This window comes from Aquarana catesbeiana, linkage group LG03, assembly GCF_042186555.1.
Source record: "Aquarana catesbeiana isolate 2022-GZ linkage group LG03, ASM4218655v1, whole genome shotgun sequence".
In the NCBI taxonomy this organism is placed as follows: domain Eukaryota; kingdom Metazoa; phylum Chordata; class Amphibia; order Anura; family Ranidae; genus Aquarana; species Aquarana catesbeiana.
The window spans coordinates 318,723,560-318,738,097 of NC_133326.1; the positions used below are offsets into that span (position 1 = coordinate 318,723,560).

The following is a 14,538-nucleotide window of genomic DNA, read 5'->3' on the forward strand; positions in this document are numbered from 1 at the left end:
TATACATGGAGCCTTAAAGTGGTTGTAAATTAAATATTAACAAAGCATAAAGCATGTCTATAGTGGGTGTCAATTAGAGTGTAATTTCTGTCTGCTGCTTCCTTCCTCTACTATTAGCATGATTCACTTCTGACAAGTTTTCCTGACACCAAGAGAAAAATAGTGACAGAGGAGGGATCTCTTGCTGATTAACAGCCTTAGCTCTGTTCCTGTGAGCTGCATGAAGGGGGGGGGGTGTCTCTTCCCTCCAATCAGCTCTCAGAGCTCTCCTCACTGAGCTCCGCAGTGTCATTTCAGCTCTCTGCCCCCTTTTTTTTCCTAAATGCTCAGACAAGCTTTAAAAATCCAGCACTTTGAACAGATGTAGAAAAGAGAAGACTGCAGATAGACAGGTACAACTTATGTAGGAGGATTTGTTTCATCTCTATGTATCACCTGAGTCACTTCACTGGGTATATGTAAGGGTTTACAACCACTTTAAAACCTCCGCTGCCTTGCCTTTTTCCATGGTGCATCCAACTTTCCCAGGTTATCAATGCACAGGCACCAAGCCATCCACATGATGTATAAAACATGATTCATAAGACCAGGCCATCTTCTTCCATTGCTCTGTGGTCCAGTTCTGATGCTCATAGGCCCATTGTAGGCACTTTTGGTTGTGGACATAGGTCAGCATGGGCACCCTAACCAGTCTGCGAAGATGCAGCCCCTTACGAAACAAACTGTGATGCGCTCCGTCGTGTGGCACATTTCTTTTAGAACCAGCATTAATTTTTTCAGCAATTTGAGCTACTGTAGCTCTTCTACTGGATCAGACTACACAGGCCAGCCTTCGTTGACACATGCTTTAATGAGCATTGGCTGCTCATGGCCCTGTCGCCTGTTTTCCTTCCTTGGACCACATTTGATGTGAATGTACAATGTATATGTTAAACTCTGCATAAAATGACAGCGCTATATAAGTACCTGTAATAAATGCTAATAAATATTTTTTTGACCACCACATCAACTTCAGGTACAACTTGTTTACTTGCTGCCTAATATATCCCACCCACTTTCTGATGTCATTGTAACAGGATAAATATTGTTGTTCACATTACCTGTGAGTAGTCATGATGTTATAATATATATATATATATATATATATATATATATATATATATATATATATATATATATATATATATATATATATATATATAAAAATAATATTATAAAATAAAAATAACCATGGAGACAGCATAGTGGCTGGGTGGTTAGCACTTAGGTCTTGCAGCACTAGGATCCTTGGCTAAAATCCCAAGCAGGACACTATATGCATAGTCTGCATGTTCTCCCTGTGTTTGTGTGGGTTTCCTTTGTATACTTCTGTTTTTTCCCCACACTGCCAAGACATGCTGACAGGTTAACTACTTCAGTTCTTTGGATGTACATAGTATATCTAAAGAGTGAAGGTTTATGCACATGCTGTTGGCTGCAGTAGAGGCAGTGATGGTCCCCATGCTTTCACACATGGTTTGTTCCAGGGTTCTCCAGCTCTTACTGGGAGCCTGGGACCACATCAACTGACTTCAGGATGCCAAGCGAGGGAGACCGAGGAACATCCATTCTCTGATCTTCTCTGCACTTAAAGCGGGATTCCGTCCTTAAAAAAAAAAAAAAAAAAAATTTAAAGTCAGCAGCTACTAACACTGTAGCTGCTGACTTTAAATAAGTACTTACCTGTCATGGGTGCCCGCGATGTCGGCCGCCCGAGGCCGATCCGTCCCTCGGCTCTCGGCACCGCCATCCTAGGAAAGGGAAACAGGCAGTGAAGCCTTGCGGCTTCACTGCCAGTTTCCTACTGCGCATGCGCGAGCGGCACTCCGTTCTGTGAATGGCCCCGTGGTGTTCTGGGAACACACAGTTCCCAGAAGACAACGGGGCCGCTCACCGAGGAGAAGAACTCACCGCGGAAGAGGAAGAGGTAGATTAGGAAGACTGCCTAGCAACAAGGGTTTGGGTAAGTTTAATTTTTTTTTTTTTTTTTTCAGGGTGGCCCTCCACTTTAAGAAACCAGAAGCAATGATGATTTTGTCACTTATGGCTTCTGAGCTGTTGGTCCCTGTATTAATCAGGGAAGCAGCAAACCGAGTAGATTTGTGCTCTGTTAGTTGGTTTGAAGGTCCGGGGAGACATTGGGGGCTAAGAGAGCCCCCAATGTCTTCATAAAAAGCACCTTTTGTAATGGTTGTGTGCATTGGCCCATGAAAAGCTGTATGCAACATCAATTTTGTTCATGTCTTAGTAATGTTGTTCTGTGAAGGGCATAACCCCCCTCTTTTTTTCTTTCAGTTATACAATACACAAACTGTTAACTGTTGCAGTGCATATTAGCACATTATATTGCCTTGCAGGTGGAAACTTTAAAAAAAAAAAAAAAAAAAGAGTTTACTGCGGTTCTAAGACTTGGCATGTTTGGTACCTCAATGCAACCCCATCTTTTATATTTTACCAAAAATTGGGTATTATATTATTTCCTAAAAATATGCATTTCATAAACAGTTGCGCTAATGTCATGCAAAAAAAAAAAAATGCTACTTCTATCTTTTTTATTCCCCTGCTTTCAGAAACTATATAAATGTTCTGGGGGAGTTTAAAGTAATTTTATGGTCAAAAATGCAGATTTTTCACATGTGCAAAAAAAAAAAAAAAAAAATGAAAAAATTGCTCTAGAGCAGATATGGTTAAATGACTCCTGTCCTTGCCTCTAGAAAAAGCCTGTGAGATAGGCACATTGAATTGTAAGCTCCTTGAAGGCAGGGACTGATGTGAATGTACAATGTGTAAAACGCTACATAAGTTGTCGAAACTACCTGTAATAAAATAACTCCTATGCATTTTTTATCAAAGATGTTTGACTTGTTTTACTGACAATCATTTTTTTCTGAAGGACCCAGAAGAGCTAGTCCAGTACAAACCATTCAAAACCAGCTTGCCGCAGATATCATCAAATACTGGGAAGAAATAAAATCTGTTCTGAGAAGCAGAGACCCTTTGGGTACAGGACAAGTTTCCTTCACAGAGATCTGCGCCATCTTCTTGACACTAAAGCTGAATATCGGCCCCATGGAATTTGATACACTGTGCCAAGCATTTGATTTCAATCAAGATGGAAACTTTCACTATATTCAATTTCTAAAATTTTATATAAAGAAAAACATCACTTTCCAATAGTTACAAGTATATTTTACCCCAAAGTTGTGACGTTGCCTACTAGCTATAGATTCAGACTGGGAACTCTGCACTGTATAAACTGCTGAGGAGCTACTCATCCCAAATGTACAGCAGGTGGAATGTTGGGCAACCCATTGACCATGGCTCTGAGGAAGTGTGAGTGATGTGTAATCTCACACTAATACTGATCTTGCAGGGCACGGTTTCTCGGAATATATCCTCCTTGACCCAGCTACTCTTACCAGTGATCCCTCACTGCCCCTTCTTTCACATTCAACATACAATAGAATGGTAGCTGAGACCTGAGGTAGTGCCAACTAAATTCCTTCAGTCATTTGACAGTGCTTAGGCTTAGTGACTGGCTGATAATCACAGTAACAGTGCAGGAACTTATTTTGCTCCTACATACCCAGAAATGTCAAGTATTGTGAATGGCTGCAGAGGAAGGGGCACTAAGGGATTATTGGTGAGAAGATTATAAGGGGGTCATGGGGTGCCTTTCCAGAGACACTAATGCTTTGCCCTGCATGAGCAAACTGACCATGTCTCCTTACAATGTTTTTTTTTTCAGCTTAAACAAGAGTGTAGACCCCCCTTAAACTGACAGCTAATTCCAACAGTGGTGGCCTAGCACAGCTCCTCCCTGTGAAGAGGCTACCAGATGGTACAGAGCTATTCAGTCATGCCTTCCACATGTTTTTTTCTTCCAGGGGGTGATGTTTTAACTACAATGCTGAAACCCATGTGTTTAACATTAACATTTTTCTATAAATTTGTAATGCTTGCTTTAGTGTATTCCAATAATTGACCACAAAAAAAATGTATTCTTTATTACTTTACCAAACCATGTTTATTAAAGTGCATTTGCCCAAATGTTTATATTACATTCATTATACATATATACAAAGCAAAATATTTCTTAAAAATTAACATTTAAAACATAGCCGGAGAAGGCGAGATAAATCTGATTTTTATTTTTTTTTTTTACAAGAAATAAAATTATTCATACACATTTTTTTGAGTAGCGCACTTGGTTTAGCGTGGAAGGGTAAAAGAGAGGGATGTGTAGACATATTCCATTCCACAAATTCATGTAGTATTATTTCCAAGGTTCCATTACCTGCCAGCTATATGTATGAAAGCAGACTTCTATGCATCCTATATGCAAACACGGCCAGAGAGAGCTAGACAATAATTGGGCCCAGAAGTGTATAATGCAGAAAGGAGTTCACCACAAAGATGCTGAATATTCCATTTACAATTGCAGGGATACAAACACAACTGGGTCATATAATCTATACTTACAATGAAAGTTGTAGGAAAGTACTTAACATATTGCTAATCAACACTACAGGGGGTCCCCGGGTTACAAAGAAGTTAGGGACTGTAGGTTTGCTCTTAAGTTGAATCTGTTTGTAAGTCGGAACAGGTACATTTTTTAAGTGTAGCTCCAGCCAAAAAAACTATTTTTAAGCTTTTTGGATAGCATAGGGAAGGGTTACCACCCCTGTAACATTTGTTTTGCTGTCTGTGCCCCTGTTCAGAAGATTTCACTTCACTTTCTGTCCCAATGACAATTGGATTTTGAAAATTTTGGGTTGTTGTGGAAACAAGCCTTGGTGATAAAGCATCAGTGGAGGTACCTTTTCCCCATAATAGCTAGGAGTAGATTTCCTCTCACTTCCTGTTGTTTCCCTCCATTTGTAAGTAGGAGTCATTTGTAAGTCGGATGTTTGTAACTAGGGGACCCCCTGTATTAGGCCTCTTGCACACTGCTGCCTAAAAAATGTAGTGTTTTTAGGCACACGGGCATTTTTACTGACAAAAATGCAGCCCATTGTTTTTCATGCGCAAGTGCTATACAAACCATCCTCATTTTTCTGCCGGGGATGTCTGTTCATACATCAGTACAGTTTGCAAGTACCCTTACAAACATTTTTAGCAAGTGGTGCTAGACTTGGAATGTCCAGTTTAATACTTTATAGATCACTCCTTGAAAATCAGAAGATCCCTATGATAATAGCGGAAAAAAATATTCAAGCCTATACACATACTTCCTAATATTTACAAGAAATTTACCCAAAATGGGTTTACAAAAAAAAAAAAAAAAAGAAAATTACCCAGAGGCACTACAGTGTAAACAATACAATTCCAGTTAAGGAAAATACTCCTTTGAATGAAAGATCTTGTTAGTGTTAAACTTGTTTCCTCTATTTTGTACTCCACTTAATATCTAAGGCTAAGCCATATTAAAGCAGCATATGCACTCTAGAAAATCAGTAAGCATGTTAAAAAAGGCACTAATGTAATACAATTTCTCCAGACATTTAGCTTTTAGGAGACACTTTTAAGCAAGCGTCTTTAAAAACTAAGCTACATCTGAATGCAGATCAAAACTAAAAGCAGCCACAGAGAGGCTCCTATTCACAAGCTGCTTGTGTGGTCATAGGTCAGTTACTATTCCTGTAATCGCTTAAGGAATTTTACACCACATCTACGGTGCTATAAAAGCATATAAAAGGGTAATAATAATCTATATGAACGTATGTAAACAAGCAGAAAACCTTTGCTCAATTGCAAACAAAGTTGTGTTAACAGTTTTGCTAGGATGGAGAAGTAAAAGAGAAACAGGTCAAAATGCTTTTGTTGCCTGGAGAAAGTGCAGCTCCAGGATTCCTCTGGTGCTGCTCATACAACTAAAAAGCCTGAGAATTTGGTCACACGATCTAGATGAAGTGAACTAGCCACTTTAAACACTGGTCCTCGCTTTATCAGAGATCAAATCGACCAGTGCTTCTCACATAACCAAAAGCTGAGCATTTGGAGGGACCTGCATCAACCAGGTACTTAAAACACGTAAAGTTTAGCAATCACAACGCATATTGTAAAATCACCAATTTAGGAGTAGTATAAAACGGACCTGTGGTTAGTTGTAACTTTATATACACACACCACTTTTTTGCACATAACAAAGGGATCCTGTTCTGGAAAGAACATAAGCAAAAGGTCCCTATAAGCAGGTAATGCAATGTGCCTGCAGTGACCAAAGCTTCTTCTATGCAGCCCATACATCCTCAAGTCCATGTACATTCAGCAGGCTAACAGACCTGAGCGTCAAGTTGGAGCTCTGGCACAATTCATATCATCTTGGTTGGTGAATTGCATTGCTAAGAGCCAAGTTACAGCTCCCACCTGGGTCTGAAATTGACTTCCAAGTGCCCTGCACTACAGAGGCTCCTAGGCCATCAGGTAGCTTTGATCACATCTAAAAATATGTGCAAAAAACAAAACAGTAATCGCTCCTAGAGATGAGCATTAGACTTTTTTTTTAATGATAAATCCAAATTAATTATCTTAATATAGGAGTGCAAATGTTCATGTAAAATACAGACCGACAGTGTACCTGAAATGAAATGTACATTGTAAAAATGGGCATCTCACCTGGACCAGCCATTGAAAGGCACAAGGCAGTTAGTAAAAAGCATCACTTGTAGGTTTTACCTAATGTAGGTAGGCAGTTAGATAGAATTATCAGTTAGTTTGCATTTGCACAGTACTATCAAACTATCAACTAATCAATAATGTTTAGGACTGTGGTCATTCAAAAAAATGTGCCTAAACTATAGTAGATTTTTTTTATTTTTTAAAGTTTGCCTTTTTTTCTACATTTCTGTAGAATTGCTCCTTGTAGCATTCACTCTTAAAAGCAAATTCAAACCACAATGCAGAGCAGCTGGATTCACAGTTCCACTTTGCATTGCTGGCTACGCTAGGGGGCTGTGCGGTGCGTGATTCAGCACATCACATGGCTTCCTTTTTTGTTTTGCACAAGCTTTATTTGAAGTGTACAAAACATACACTTCATTCATTGATGCCCAACATTGCAGTGTGATTCAGCTCAGTGTGCTGCGTTAAAATGAAACATGTCTGCATTTTAGCGCAGCACCAGGCTGTATGAATGGGACACATAGGAAACAATTGGTAAAATGTCTGTCACCGCAGGGACACACAGAAAACATGCAGTAAAACATCGGTCACCGCATATAGCGTGAATTGGCCCTTAGCCTTTTAGTTACAAATATTTAAAATGGCTGAGAGATCACTTTAAGTCCCCTACTGTTACAATCTAATATTTATGTATCGTTGACATTCATTAAGGGAAGTTAACTTTATTTTTTTTTATTAAAAACATTAAGAACGTGCATGATCTGCATAGTGGTCGGAGTGCTTGGTAGATATTAGTTGCATAATGTAATCCTGGATACTGAATTTAGAAAACACCTCTAGGCAATAAGTTAAATTGCTCTGAACAAATAACATGCTATCAAGGAAACACTGCAGCTATGCTAAAGTCACACAGTTCCCTTAAAATGACCTTTATTTGCTTTTTATATTCCAAGAAGGAACCAAATGTGCTTCTTGGTGAGTCTGCATTCTTAGGTCACATGAATCTGTGCTGGGTGAGTTCCTCTTTCTCTGTAATAGCTATATAGTGATGAATTTGTAGCCGTTACTGTATGGCTGAACATGACACAATAGATTCTGTTCATGAGGAATATAAGAAAGTGCTTTGAATACATAGAAACAAAAAATAAATAAAAATACACATAATTTTAGCACAGATCTCCCTCAAACAAAAACCTACGAAGATTTCAGCTATTTAGTTTTTGATGCTTTATAGCGGTCTTCTCTCTTTGGAATCTTCTCTTTTATAGATTCAGTGGCAGCTTTGTGAGTCAGTTTTGATTTAGAACCTGCTGAGTCAGATACTGCCTGCATTTTGCCTTTTTTTACTAGGCCACTTGCTGGTTGACTTTTTGTTAAGGATTTTGTCTGTGGAGCAGTCACTGCTTTGGCATCAGATTGTGGGAGCTTAACTACAGACAGGGGAGTGCGACCAGAAATGGCCTTAGTTGTGCCATATCTCTGAGGCTGGACTGGTTTAGTAGTGTTTCTACTTATGGGTTTTGGAAGGGAAACAGCTGTAACTAGTGGTTTAGCCACTGGTTGAGAGGGGTAGGAAAAAGGGGGCATTTTGGGAGGCACACGAGAAGACACCACAAATGGCTTTCTGTCAATCAGATTGTTTTTCTGTAAATCTGTCTTTTTAATTCCTTTGAGTTCTCTTGAGGGTGACACTACTGAAGCAGATTTCTGATCAGTTGTACTCTTGCTGGACAATTTTGCAGTTTCAGCCCTCTTAGATAGTGCAGTCCTAGTAGTTGCTGATGTAGTAGCTCCTTTGTGAGCATCTGTAGTTGATTTTGGTGCTGGCTTTGTCTGGGAAGAAGTAGCATCCTTAGGTAGTGTCTTAAGAGGCATAGGTGATTTAGGAGAACTTTTCATTGATTGTGTCTTCTGCACAGGGCTGGAACGTTGAGTCAAGTCTCTAGCATTTGGAGATGCTTTTGTTACATGACTAGAGCTTTTCATAGCATTATTAGAAACTGGGCCAGTACCCTTGGGTGAAGTGAAAAGTTTTCTTTGAGGAGAATTGTTTTGTGCACCTCTGGTACTTATAGTAGTGGCATGTGGAGGAGAGTTAGATTTCTTTGCCACCTTCCTTTGTGGCTCTGGAAGCAACGGGGAGCCTTTCCTTGGAACGGTTTGGATTTTAGGGCGCATTGAAGCTGATGGCGTATTTTTTGTTCCCCTGTGAGGAGTCAGCATGGGGGACTTTTCACTTAGGAAATTACTGTTAGAAGAGGATGAAAGTGTAGATGGTGTAGAGGCCGACTTTTGAGAGACACCAATTGCAGATATGGGATTCATAACAGGAGGTTGCGGTGTTCTGCCCGATTGTAATGATACATTCTCACTTGCCCCTCCCTTTTGGAATTGAAGAATTTTTTGCTCTAAAGTAGTAAACTGCAAAACCCTGCAAGGGTCATACTTAAGTAAAAACCCTTGTAGTGTGTCCCAGCCTCCTCCAACTCGGACCATGACATGCTTTCCATGTAGCATCTGGAAAATAAACCAACATAACTTAAGGAATCACTACTCACAATTTTCAAAACTCTAGTATCACATTATATGCACAACTACTTGACCTAAAATTGTTTTCTTATGACAAAGAAAACCCATTTCAGGCAATTTCAACTGACTCACATTACATTAGCAGCTTTATGACTCTTTTACTGGCATAATATAGAAACAAATCCTAGAAATAATCATTCATTAAGTATTCTACAGCAGAAAAACAGATTTTGCTTTTCGAACCTCCAAAAAAGAAAGGTCCTCCAGAAATGCCGGACTTTTTTTTTTTTTGTGGCTCTAAAGGCAACACATTTTTTTTCCTGAATGCATTCCCTGCCTTAAGGTAAAAAAACTTACGCTAGCTCCCCCACTCCCCAAACGAGTTCCTGCCTCCTTGCACAATCTACCACTATCCCCGTTTGGAGCAAAACACATCACTGCAGTGTTCAGGAGAGAAGCGTATCAGTAGAAAAAAAAAAACAAACAAAACACCCATCACACTTAAACTAGCCTAATCACTAGGTGCGTTTAGCGCTTGAGCATTTATTGCAATATAATATAGATATTACACCAAATGCCAGTGAGTGTTTGATGCACATTCGGATTCATGCAGAGCTCTCCCATTAGACATTTTGTGTGGGAGGCCTTGCTCTACTTTTAATAAAATGTACATGTAAAAAAAATAAACTACAATCACAACTTCCTGTAAGTAATTCATCCATTTACAGTCACTTCCTTCATCCACATACGTTTTAAAACACAGATGCTTCCTCCAGGAAACCCAATACTGCATTCTATCAAGTCATGAAAACCATAGAAAAACAATGAAATGCAGTTAAAGTCCATAATCATCACTTTTTAACTACAGCAATCATTATCAATACATGGAGAACTGCATTTAGGAGTTTTGTTTGGGAACATTTATAGTTAAGATGAGAAAATATTGACCACTATAGATGCTGCAATCCACCAACTTTAAAGCGGAGCCCCATCCAAAAATAGAAGCTCTGCTCGTCTGCCTCCTCTCCCCCTCTGCTGCCACATTTGGCACTTTTTGAGGAGGGAGCGGGTACCTGGTTTTGAAGTTTAGCCCCCCTTCTCCTTCTACCACAGCTGGCCCATTCACAGAGTGCAGCATACAAGTACAGTAGGGAACAGGCTGTGAAGCCGCAAGCCGTGACGGAAGCACCAGATAGCCGATTGAAAAAACGGCTTGGGTGAAGACACCGCTGGATTCCTGGACAGGCAAGTGTCCTCATTTTAAAAGTCAGCAGCTACAGTATTTGTAGCTGTAGACTTAATTTTTTCTGCAGGAGCCTGGAGCCTCTCTTTAAAGTCCCACTGAAAAACATCCTGCTACAAACCTTCTCTTCTTGTGTATTGCAGAAGATTTCCCCTTTCAAGGTAGAAGGGAAATCTAACCTGCAGAGGATGCTTGAAAGCAGAAATGTAACTTGCGTATTACTTCCCATTTTTATCAGTCCTACTCACAGTAGCCTTCTTAGAGTGGTTCTTTACCATCTGACAAGTGACGGTTCCACTGAACTGCCAAAGCTAGTTGGAATCTAATCTGTGCAATTGCACATCTTTATGTTCACATAGATACATTAATTTAGCAATGCCAAGGGCATTTATCGATACACAAACAGCAAATCGTGCAGTACGCCGAAATCTGTACAAACCACTCCTAGGGGATTGTACAGATTTCAGAGTGCTGCACTGTTTGTTGTTTATTTGTATTTTAGAATTGTGTGAATCACATTTGGTGTTGGCATGCTCTCAGTGAGGGGGAGAGACCTTATGCAGCTGCGTAGATACTTCTGTTTATTACAAAAAAAAACACTTCATGACTGCTCTAAAATGGTTTTCTTAATGGAAACTTTAAATAGATGTAAGCGAATGGCTTCCGTGTGATAAACCACAGCAATAATTGCTGGACTGTACAATGTTCTAATGGGCATCTCATAATTAATGCAAAGCAATGGGGCCATATTTAAAGAGCCATATTTAAATCTCTAATGGGGGAGTATTTAAAACAAAACAAAAAAAAAATACAAAAAAAAAACGTGAGAAGGTTTTCTGAGGTACACATTATATTATTTACCCGTATGAAGAGGATCTTATCCCCTAATCGATATCGACCCTCTGATAAGTACTCAATAGAGAAGCGGTGAGAGCAATTGCATGGTGGGTCCTGAGCAATGTGAGTCACCTACACAAAGAGAATACAGTCATTAGATAACGAAACAAAGCAGTGTTCCATTTGAAATACAACTATTCCACAGACATGCCAATTGACCCAACTATGGAAGGCCATTATTAAGACACAGTAAGGCTACTTTCACACTGGGGCGTTGGCAGTAAAGTGCCGCTATTTTTAGCAGCGCTTTACCATGGTTTTTGCGCCCCCTTTCGGTTTTAACCCCTGCTAACGGGCGAAAAAGGGTTAAAAACGTGTATATACGTGCATACACCGCTCCTACAGCGCCTTAAGATGCTGCTCGTATGACTGCTTGCCAGGCTCTTTACAGGCGCTATTTTTAGCGGTATAGCGCCTGTAAAGTGACCCAGTGTAAAAGCAGCTGAATAGAATAGTAAAACAGGGCAATGACTAGAATTTGTAAATTTGTTGGGGATTAGTGCACAGATACTGCAACTACAGAAAATAAATAAGTCAGAATGGATGATCTTGCCAGTGTAATATTTAAATGGGCCCCAGGAAACATGTGGAAAATGCATATAGGCAACATAACTACTGTTTACGTTTGCAAAGCTATATCTACCAATGTTAAAGGCGGCCAAAAAGCAGACATTCCCCAAAAAATGTATTCTAACAGTATAATCAACATTGCTCGCTCTGCTTCACAATTCATCATCTTAGTGAAATGTATAAAGATATTACACATAGGTGTCTGTTTATGTAGCAGTGAACTGTGGTGATCCCGAGGATCGCCACTGATCACAGTCCATAAACAGTTTATGAAACAGAGATAATCGGGGGAGAAGTGTTTGAACATGTTCTCCCGCCGATGATCTCCACACACTGAGAATCCTCATTGACTGACACAGTAATGGCCAGTTTATGAAGCTGCAATCTCAGCACTTCACTGGCGATCTGTGTCAGAATTCACACTCCCAGATTCACCAGCTCAGAGGTGGAGAATCAGGGAGTGAAGAGAGAATCCTGGGGGATCTGAGGAGGAAAGAGGAAGATTATTAACTTCCTTCTACGTCGTTCAGACCCCCCCAAGACAGTAACCATGTCCCCCTGTCATATTTGTGTGTGTGTGTGTGTGTGTGTGTGTGTGTGTGTGTGTGTGTGTGTGTGTGTGTGTGTGTGTGTGTGTGTGTGTATATATATATATATATATATATATATATATATATATATTTATATTAATTATAATATAATGTAGGGGGACTCTTTATTTTATTAGCATTAAACATGCCGTCTGTCAGTGTACTGAGCGGTGATAATTTAAAACTGACATCTCTGTGTTTCGGTGAATTTCTGGTACTGTAATCTCAAATTCTCATGAGATTCCAGTATCAGGGGCCATTCTCCACCGTTTGAAGAGTCTGTAGATCGCTTCACTCCTCCGAAGAAGCAATCTACAAAGCTTCATAAACTGGCACTCAGAGAATGTGAATGCCGGAGAATGAAGCAGTGAATTTTTTTCACTGCTTCATAAAACAGACACCATAATATGTTCCACTGAATGTTAACAATTGGAATTCAGCATTAAGACAATTGTCAGCCTGCTAAGACATCCCTGACCTCCTGGCCAGTTGTCCTTCCTCCCCCAGCCAAACAGGGACAAGGGTTTAAGGAATTGGTTTATTCTCCGGGGCTTATTAAAGCAAACTAAAAAAACACAGATGAAAGATAACCAGGAGCAGTTTCAGCTGCCCAAGGATTTTTATTTCTGCCCATCCAATCCTGAGATTCACACAGTTCTGCCAGAGAGCATAACCCTATCTAGCAAGGGAGGATACCTAATCTTTCTTTGCTGTATTTCAGTAACATTTACAGATCTTTTCCCTTCTCCAACCTGTGATTGGACAGTGAAAGGGAAGCAATAGACTGATGAGCTAATTTCTCCCTCACTCTCATCTCTTCCTATCAGCATGTTCCTTGTTAGCACATTAGCACTGCAGCACAATTGACTGGTTTCTTTCAGGTACACTGCTTGTATTTAAATATTATATTTATGGATGTATGAATGAATACAAAGCTGCATTCATTTGTCTCTTTTATATCTGCCTGGAGTTCAGCTTTAAATGTTAAAATGGCTTTTTGGTTTCAGAATGTAGCTCTTTCACACCAGTATTCTCTAATCCCACCACTATAGCATTTAACAAACCGTGTTTGAACTGGTTTCTCCAAGAATACAACAGTACTAGATAAGGCAACATATCCAAAATTAAGGGGTAATAAAATAAAATGCTTTCTTACCGCTTCATGTACTTGGTGACAGCAAGATTTTTGTATTGTTGTTGGCATCAGTGGTCCAGACTCCATTATCATTGTTTCTTCCAGTTCTATTTCCTTCTCTAGTTTTACCAGAACTGGTGGTTCTACTCCATATCTGTTATTAAAAAGAAAAATGTATGAAACTTGTAGAAACAGTTTTACATTATATAAAAAAAGTGTGTTGTGATTGGCATTCAGAATCAAACTATCATTTTGTTTTTTAACCACTTCAGCCCTGGAAGATTTTACCCCCTTCCTGACCAGATCACTTTTTGCGATTCGGCACTGCGTCGCTTTAACTGCCAATTGCGCGGTCGTGCGACGTTGCACCCAAACAAAATTGACGTCCTTTTTTCCCCCACAAATAGAGCTTTCTTTTGGTGGCATTTGATAGCCTCTGCGGTTTTTATTTTTTGCTCTATAAACAAAACAAAACAAAAAAAAAAAGCTATATTTTTTACTTTTTGCTATAATAATTATCCCCGAAAAATATATATATAAAAAAACATTTTTTTCCTGAGTTTAGGCCGATATGTATTCTACATTTTTTTTTTTTTCTTCTTTTACCAAAAATAAGTTATAGCATCTACAAAATAGGGGATAGTTTTATGGCTTTATTAGTAATTTTTTTTTTTTTTTTACTAGTAATGTCGGCGATCTGCGATTTTTATCGGGACTGTGACATTATGGCGGACACGTCGGACAATTTTGACACATTTTTAGGACCATTGGCATTTTTACAGCGATCAGTGCTATGAAAATGCATTGATTACTGTAAAAATGTCACTGGCAGCGAAAGGGTTAAAACTAGGGGGCGGTGAAGGGGTTGTGTTCCCTAGTTTGTGTTCTAACTGAAGGGGGGAGGGGACTGT

At 39.5% G+C, this 14,538-nt stretch overlaps 2 protein-coding genes across 4 annotated transcripts in view; one reads left to right on the plus strand and one right to left on the minus strand.

Moving 5' to 3' along the window:
• The window catches only part of LOC141132219 (uncharacterized), a 62,111-nt gene extending 57,692 nt beyond the window's left edge, over nucleotides 1–4,419 (plus strand). For 2 of the 3 annotated variants that reach the window (XM_073620388.1, XM_073620386.1), the window contains one exon: nucleotides 2,933–4,419. In XM_073620388.1, the coding sequence (XP_073476489.1) occupies nucleotides 2,933–2,948 (16 nt within the window). In that variant the 3' untranslated portion in view covers nucleotides 2,949–4,419. The remainder of the gene's footprint in view (nucleotides 1–2,932) is intronic. The other variant, XM_073620385.1, reaches the window with a different exon arrangement.
• The window catches only part of GAS2L3 (growth arrest specific 2 like 3), a 50,226-nt gene continuing 39,708 nt past the window's right edge, over nucleotides 4,021–14,538 (minus strand). The window contains exons 8-10 of the mRNA XM_073620384.1: nucleotides 13,649–13,781; nucleotides 11,297–11,404; nucleotides 4,021–9,180 (exon numbers count right to left, since the gene is read on the minus strand). Of these exons, the coding sequence (XP_073476485.1) occupies nucleotides 7,873–9,180; nucleotides 11,297–11,404; nucleotides 13,649–13,781 (1,549 nt within the window). The 3' untranslated portion in view covers nucleotides 4,021–7,872. The remainder of the gene's footprint in view (nucleotides 9,181–11,296; nucleotides 11,405–13,648; nucleotides 13,782–14,538) is intronic.